We start from the raw sequence: 8,858 nt of genomic DNA, 5'->3' as shown, positions 1-8,858 counted from the left end.
GATTTTCAATACCATCTTTTATTAAAAATTGCATTAAAATAGGAATTTCTGCCACTTACACAGTCAACAGCAATGGGCCTTTTTTTAATATGCATATGTACAAACAGAACAAATATTACAGAAATGTGAAAATTAAAAATCTTATAATCTTATCTTAAAATATTGTATGTTTGAATTACAAGGTAGAGAAATTTACAGTCATGCAGATTAACAGAAATGTTAGAATTCATCATTCACTTAGTCAAATCATCAATTGTTCAACCAAATGGCTATTAATTTTAGTCGAAAGTAGGTTGATTTTGTGATTAGAAACATATCCTGCATCTTGCATTATTGTCTTTCAGTTTTAACATGCATAAAGTATTATAATCTATCAACTGCATCAGTAGAACAGAAACATGTCTAGACTTGTGAAAGAGCCACATATAATACAAAAATAGCTTTCAAAAACCCATACATACATTTTAAACCTTACATCACAAGACTTTTCTTTATATCATATTTATTAGAAGAATCTTGTACTTAGGCAAATTGTTTGCAAAAAAACTAGCATTTTTGTCTTTGTATATGAAGCTAGCAAAACTTTTGTTGTATGATTTTATCGTAGAGGTGTAATAGTTATATTAGTACTGTGTTATTTAAATATATAATCTATCATATGTTATCTAACAACCAAGTTCTCACATCCCTCACATCTAGACAACTGTCTTCCTTGAAGCCTTGCATGCTGCACAGCTTCTTTACAATACATACTTTAACATCAAATATCCCAAATCTCTGTGCTGTAAGAAAAGCTCCAACCTTGAAAAAAATGGAATCTGGCCAAATCTTCTCTTAATAATGCCTCAATAGCACAAATAAGGCCTTATGTGTGTTGTTGTTTTTAATGGTAAAATTACAGCAAACACCATGATAAAATACTTCTGGAGGAATTAAGGCTTCTAGTTGATCCAATCCCATTTGTCCATGCCTGGCTTAGTTCCGTGGCTGAGAGTTAAACTCGTGGCAGATGTTGTGTATGATCTTGGGCACATACTTGTAGAGGTTGTCGAACTCATCCACAAAGAAGGAGTGATCTTTGTCTGGGTCTGTGGCGATGTATTCTAGCTCATCCTGTGCAGCCCAGGCAATGCCGATGGAGTAAGCAATCACACCTGATCAAACAGTTACAACACTTCCATTTAGTTAAACATTAAGAGAAGCCTTTCAAACAAACCCTGAATGCATGTGGGCTTGTTATGTGCAAATACATACCAAAGTACACAACAAATTCAAGTAAGATATACTATGCCATATCCTTTCATTCTGGCATTGGCATTCACTGGCAATGCCACAAACACGTTCATTTACAGAATCTTCCAGTGTGTAGAGTACGGTTTTTGTATCTCTACAGAAATCAAAACCAAAGTGGAGGTTCAAGATTCTGTACAGTATAGTGGATCAGTGTTCAGTTGTGCTGTTATCTTAACAAATCAGTTAAAGTAATAAAGCACATGACCCTTCAAATATCGATAGCACTCAGGGAATAACTATGGTCTCTGTACGTCACTCAGAGTCTTCTGTCTGGAGGCAAAACTCAGTCTAGGCCAGAGTCTCAAGAACTTATATTCCATGGATAAGTGTTTATGGTCTTGAAGTCAGCCTCTAAAGTGGGACAGACATTGACTGGGTCCCCATGTCTGAGTCATGCCATGGGTCTCTAAACTTAAAAAGAATTGTTCTGGGAATGAGCACTTAGAGTCTTAGTGAAGGTTAATACTTAGTCTTTGTCTTGGACTTGGCACTACTGAAGGGTCCTGGTTTGAGTCTCAGGTCTCAGAAGTTTAGTATAGGTTTTGGCCTTTGGTCCGAAACAAAACTGTTGTTTGTTTGTTTTGTTTTTTTACCACAAAGTCTTTCTGAGTAAGTTTGGAACATAATACAAGTACAAAATACAAGTAACATTCATATACAGTGAGGGGAAATATGCATTCAGACACTTTTTTTGTTATTTAATAGACCTCCAGTGCATATATCTACTTTACATTTAAACACATAATGTCTTAGTACTTATACAGTATATATGAACAAAAAGTATGTATTCCTAAGCATAAACAAAGATATGTTTAAAAAAAACTAAATTTATAGGGAAAAACGTATTCAGACACCACAAATTAACAGCATTAGAACTTTGTCGCAAAGCCATTTTTGGCAATTACAGCATCAAGGAATCTGCAGTAAGAAGTAATTAGCTTTTTGCAGCAATGTGGTTAAATTTTGGCCCATTCCTCTTGGCAATTCATCTTTAATTCCCCAAGGTTATGAGGGACTTGCAATTTCAGAATACTTCATGAATAAAGTCAGGAGATTGGCTTGGTCATGCGAACACCTTCACTTCATCCAGTTATTTTGGCTGTATGCTTGGGGTTATTGTCTTGTTGAAATCTTCATCCCCATATTGAGTTTCTTGGCCGAAACTCCTCTAATATTCCCCAGTACATCGCTCCATTCATGTTTCCTTTGATGATGTGTAATGCCCCAGTACCATTTGCAGTGAAGCAGCCCCATATATCATGATACTCTGTACTTCACTGCTCTTGGGATCATATACACAATCTTTCTTTCTCCAAACATGACAAGCTGAATTATTGCCAGAGAAATTATATTTGTTCCAAAAGAGTTCTGATTTGTCTAAATGCTCTGCAATTTTTAGATTCGCATCTCTGAATGGAGACGATTGTGTTACAGTTCATTGCTTATTGTTCTTTTCGTAATTGTTGATCCTGCTACTTTCAGGTTGTCCTGCAATCTTTTTGAGTGATTGCTGGTTTCTCTTTTTTCCTTCCTTATCATTAGTCTGAGTGCGCGTTGTGAAATCTTACGTGGCGAACATGTCGGGGACAGTTAGTTGTGGTTCCATTAACTTTCCACATATATATTATCAAACTACCTGTAATGATAGGGATGTTTAAGGTCTTTGCTATGGCTCTGCAGCTTTTTCCATTGGAGTGTTGTTTAATAATGCTGTCCCTAAGAACTTTAGGAAGCTACTTGTTGCATGAAATTTTCCCAACCCATGGCAACATCTTTTATGACACCTGGTGCAGTTTGCCCCAGAACATTTTTTGCATGATGTATGCTTGTTCATGCTTATGAATATATACTTTGTGTTCATATTTATAAGAACAAAGTCAATAGACATTATGTATGTAAATAAACAACAAAACCAAAAGTGTCAAATATAGATATGTATTGGAAGCGCACTATAACTTTTCTTTTATTTCTGTTTGAGACTAAGGGTGTGCAACCAAAATAGATGTGCAAGCAGGATGTTGTTATTTTCATGTGGGCACAAGTGAGCAGTCAGATATGAATCTAGAATGATAAACATAGATCTCATTAATTAACATGAATATGTGGCACTTCATAACACATTTACAGGTTATTAACTGCCTGGTCAGGGTCTTGGTGGTTCATATTAGACAACTAGTGCGTTTACATTTTGGGAAACAAAACCTTAAAAATTTGTTAAAAAGGTCGGGAGCAGGTACATATATTAATATTAGTTTTTGCTGAGACCAATTATAAAATTGTGTGATGTAGCTGAGGTTGAAGTACTGTCAGAGCCAGAAATCACAGACCATGCTGACAGTGCTGGCATTTCGACCTCTGGTGTTTTCCAGTGTTTCCAGGGGCATAGTGCTAGGTTTCTTATTTAATTAATTAACAAAAAAAAAGAAACCTAAACCAAAAAAGCTTCCAGCTTACACAATATCATATACAAATATGGATATTTGGAGCACTACACAGATAGAGATACAGATGGTTATTTTGCATTGGCCAAAATTGTGGAATCTTCACTATCAGCTGCTTTCAGTAGGTTTTCAAACAATCCCATAGATTGTAAAACGTACTGTGCTCTGTAACACTTACCTGAGCGGTGCACTGCCAGAGCGGGCGCACGCACATCATCATAGGAGCGCCCATCTGTGATGACAATCATGATCTTACGCTTGTTTGGCTTGGACTTGCTGAAGAGCTTCTCAGCAGCATAAGTGATGGCGGCACCCGTACTAGTACCGCCACTCCAGTAATTGATGCGGCGAATGGCATTTAGGACATCAGCCTTGGTGTTATGCTGGCCAAAAGCAAACTCGAGTCGCTGCTCATAAGTGTATTGCACAGCACCAATGCGTGTATCCGTGTCGGAGATCTCAAACTCACGCGTCACGTTGGCCACGAACTGCAGCACAGTACGGAAGTTGCCGGTACCTACGCTGCTTGAGCCGTCAATTACAAAGGCGATGTCATTGGCATTCAGGCATGTCTTGCTGCACACGAGCCGGTCTGTGTCACACACACGTTTCACCAGAGGCTGCGCTGCCTTACGTAGAGCAAACCAGCTGGTCACTGGCAGTGAGAAGAAGCCATTGGTCCTGCACACAGCCTGGTAGAATAGAATTAAACATAAAAATAATGACATTTGCAATTTTTTATGCACTGAAACATGAACATGATCCCTTTTTTTCAAATTTGTGATGCAATTTCTCATTTTTTTTGTGTGCTTTTTTGCGGAAAACTACTTGAATTGGTGAAACTGCAATTGCACTAAATTGCTTTGAATAGTCTTTTGCAGTGATGTACTCATGTTCAACGCACTTGAATCGAAGGGGCCTTTGGCTGAATGTGCATTGTAATGACGTCACATAGCACGTTGTGATGATGTCACATGACGCGTCTTGGCCAGAATCTGTGGGAAAATCTGCGGTAATTTAGAAAAATTGCAAGCTCTTGCATATATTGCACAGTTTCCTTGATTTTGCGTTCATTTCTGCGATTGCAAAATCCTGGAGGGACTGAATAATAATTAGCTTAGCGTGATTGAAAAAACTGGTCCATGTTCTCTGGTTGAGACCAATTATGAACTCAAGTGATGTAGCTGAGGTCCATTACCTGTTAGATCCAGTAGATCCAGGACAAACAAACAAAAAAACCCAAAACAATGCTACTGGTTTAGGCAACAACCTCTTTAGGTTTAAATCTGATTACAGATAATGATATTTGGAGCACTAAACAGATACAGATAGTAGCGTTACATTACACCATTAATATAGATGTAGATTACCTTGTCCACAAAATTGGCCTCAACCACATTGTGCTTCTCACTGTCATCTGGGCCTTCAATGGTAACAAAAAAGATATTGATGCCTGATTCCCGTGCCAATCTTGAAGCCTCCTCCACTTTGTCTGTAGGCCAGCCATCCACCAGCACCACAACGACATTGGGTGCCCCACCTCGGTTTCCATTAGCATCGCTGAAGAAATGCTTGTTGACGTAAAAGAGGGCTGTCCCTAAATCACCACAAGGAGGCAGCAAGTATCCAGTCAATACAATACCATTCTGAATACACAGACTTCTTGTTTCAGATGGGGTGCAGTATGGTTTTTGTTTGTTTGTTTGGTTGGTTGGTTGGTTGTTGTTGTTTTTTTGAAGGTCTATAGGACTGGAAAATGTTTAACTCAAACAGAGAGTGAAAGCAAGCAGGAAAGCACTGAATCATAGGTAGCAAGATTTTTCACAAATGTTTCACAGTAAGCAAACATTACAATAAATCTAACATTTAGTAGTTTCCACTAGCCAATGTGTAATATATGCATCTTCATCTTCAGTAGCCACTTAATTACGATCAGGGTCTCAGGGGATCCTGAGCCTATCCTATGATCACTGGGTTAGGCAGGAACACATGCTGAATGAGATGCCAGTCCATCACAGGACACCATGCACACACACTCACATTTACTCAATCATTTACACCTAGGCAAAATTTAGAGTAGCCTGTCCACCTACTTGCACCTACTGGAGAACCCGGTGGAAATCCACATGGACATATGGAGAACACGCAAAGCTGCACAGAGACAGCAACCTGTGCTCATGATCAAACTGGGGAAACTGGGGCTGTGAGGAAGCAATGCTACCTGCTGTGCCACTGCGTAAAACATTCAGTGTTTTTTAATAGCTGCTTAAGATACCTAACAGTGGTCAGCAACTACTGGGAACAATATTAGCAATTGGCTTTATTAATGAGCCCATTGGTAATATTCATTCTGAGTTGTTTAGCACTGCAACAAACAGAAAAGTACATAGCTGCATTACTTTATAAGAACAAACAATAATGTGCATGGTCTAATACAGGCATAAAGTTCACAGGCACTTAATGTCATAATTTAGCTAACTGAAGGATACTTATATCACACTCCACTCCTTTGTGTTTACCAGACAGTAGGTTCTGTACTGTTTTCCCTACTTCTGACTGATTCAACTAATTATTTGTTGATGGTCTTGAGCAGGTAAGTTATATCAGGGAAAACAACCACACAGTTGGCTTACATGGACATAATGTCTGAAACACAATGTCAGATGTAAGCTAAGTAAGTGGAAAAAAATCCACATTTGGTCAACAGAAACAAAATCACCAGTGTTTAGTGGCAGCCCTATAATGTACTTAACAGTTCCCATTTCAATTTTAGATTTAATTCAACCTCACATATGTAGATATGGGCAGTGTCAGTGAAATCCAAGTGATAATTGTGGCCTTTACACATTCACATGCTTATGTTGCAGAGAGAGAGAGAGAGAGAGAGAGAAAGTCTAATGTTTTGCTGATGTCGAATTTAAAATAAGCTGCTGCTCAAGTTTCTTGTTTAGTTCCAAGAATGCAATGCTTCTGCAGTGAGTAACTATCTAATCCCTTTTGATTTTTAATTGTGGATAATCAGCTGTCGAAATGCACTGACCCAGTGGAAATAGCTCGGGGGTTTCAAATCCTAGAGGGCCATGACAGCCTCTTTGTGGGAAACTATGTGATCGAATTCGTCAGTTAATCGCACAAGGCAGCACGTGCATGAATTAGTGTTGTTCTCATTAGAAGTTGACAGGTTTCCAGATTGCTGAAGTCTCACAATGTGGATAGGTAGGTAGAGAGACCACTCTGTAACTTTGAGATAACCAGCAGTATCAGAGCCAGGAATTTATTACAATGGGTTGAGGAAATACACCAAATAAACTCACTGTATGATCTGTACAATTATGATGATAAATATGATGTGCTCATGCATTTTGGGTGGATGTTGAACAGTAGCATATGCGATGATGGCTTAAATTGGTTATTTAATCATTTAAGACTCAATCTACTGTCAATAACCCTTGCTATATTAATAATGTTATTATTCTATTGGCAAATAATTAGTCCAGAATTTATTTTGCTTTACTGATAATTTTTTTGAAGTGTACTACTATAGATACTGTCTGCTTTTTAGTACCTCTGTTGCTTGCTATGTGATGCGAGTAGTGGCTTTGTTAAATTAAAATCAGATCTATGTTTCACTCACCCACATTGGAGAGTCCACCTTTCTGAATAATCTTGTCAATAGCAGGTTTGAGGTCTTTGGAGCTAGAGAACTGGCGTAGACTGAACTCTGTCACTGGATCATCCCTTGTGAACCAGAAAGAAAAAAATAACTAATATACTGTACAGTGGTGCTTGAAAGTTTGTGAACCCGTTAGATTGTTCTATATTTCTGCATATATATGATCAAAAACAACATCAGATTTCCTAAAAGCTGATAAAGAGAACCCAATTAAACAAATGAGACAAAATATAATGCTTGCTCATTTATTTATTGTGGAAAATGATCCAATATTATATATCTGTGAGTGGAAAAAGTATGTGAACCTTTGCTTTTAGTATCTTGTGTTTACAGAACAGCTTCAACTCTGGGATGTTGGTGGATTTCCTCACATGAACTGATTGCTTTAGGTTCTTCCACAACATTTCTATTGGATTCAGGTCAGGACTTTTACTTGGCCATTCCAAAACAATAACTTTATTTTTCTTTAACCATTTTTGGCAGAATAACTTGCATGCTAGTTAACACTAGACTCTTATTTCAAATGAACTGATAATCTGATAATACTTTTGCCGCTCACAGATATGTAATATTGGATCATTTTCCTCAATAAATAAATGAACAAGTATAATATTTTTGTATCATTTGTTTAATTGGGTTCTCTTTGTCTACTTTTAGGACTTGTTTGAAAATCCCATGATGTTTTAGGTCATATTTATGCAGAAATATAGAAAATTCTAACAAACTTTCAAGCACCACTTTGTTATATTCTCTTGCCAATATCTTCTTCATATTCTCACTAAAGATTTACATTTAAGTTACATTTGTAGACAAAAAGAGGGTGGCTTACCCATACTGGATGATCCCCATCATTGGGCCATTTATGCCTACATTAATGACTTGGGAAACCTCCGACAGGAAGTCTTTCTGGATCTTAAAACGACGCTTGCCAATGCTCCAGCTGCCATCCATGAGGAAGGCGATGTCAACTTTACAGTCTGCAGTAAAAGATACACGCATATCCATGTACTATAGACTCTGAGATACGTTTCAGCCAGTGGAGCAACTTAAGATTAACCTTGATTGTATAAATATAGCAAAAAGTAGTGAAAATGGATGGATGGATAACTAGATGGTTGGATGGATGGCATGGATTTTTGGAGTAGAGTGATTCCTGCTGCAGGCTGTTTCATTAGTACACAATTTTAAAAAGAAATGATCCAATTATCCAGGAATTCATTGGTGTCTGTTTGCAGTGTTCAATATCTTATCGTTGTTGTAACTGAAGGTCAACATCAAAGGCATTCCATGTAAGTATGCATGTGTTACAGGAATTCAGAGGTACTGAAAGAACTAGAGTGAACCTACTTGTGTTTCCCTGAGTGTCTGGAACTCTGGGTAAGGGGTCTTTCCCTCGGTCACTAAGGTCTAGGGAGGAGGAGAAATGTTTTATGTGGAATTAACACAAATGC

General features: G+C 37.8%; 1 protein-coding gene across 12 annotated transcripts in view; it reads right to left on the bottom strand.

Moving 5' to 3' along the window:
- Window positions 1-8,858, bottom strand: part of vit (vitrin) — a 38,803-nt gene continuing 29,945 nt past the window's right edge. For all 12 annotated transcript variants that reach the window (XM_053619144.1, XM_053619147.1, XM_053619149.1 and 9 more), the window contains 6 exons: window positions 8,755-8,814; window positions 8,237-8,384; window positions 7,369-7,472; window positions 5,105-5,331; window positions 3,913-4,426; window positions 1-1,154 (listed from right to left, as the gene is read on the bottom strand). In XM_053619144.1, the coding sequence (XP_053475119.1) occupies window positions 976-1,154; window positions 3,913-4,426; window positions 5,105-5,331; window positions 7,369-7,472; window positions 8,237-8,384; window positions 8,755-8,814 (1,232 nt within the window). In that variant the 3' untranslated portion in view covers window positions 1-975. The remainder of the gene's footprint in view (window positions 1,155-3,912; window positions 4,427-5,104; window positions 5,332-7,368; window positions 7,473-8,236; window positions 8,385-8,754; window positions 8,815-8,858) is intronic.

The sequence above is a fragment of the Ictalurus furcatus genome, chromosome 29 (genome assembly GCF_023375685.1).
Source record: "Ictalurus furcatus strain D&B chromosome 29, Billie_1.0, whole genome shotgun sequence".
Taxonomy (NCBI): Eukaryota; Metazoa; Chordata; class Actinopteri; order Siluriformes; family Ictaluridae; genus Ictalurus; species Ictalurus furcatus.
This window is presented reverse-complemented; position numbering and strand designations above follow the sequence as displayed.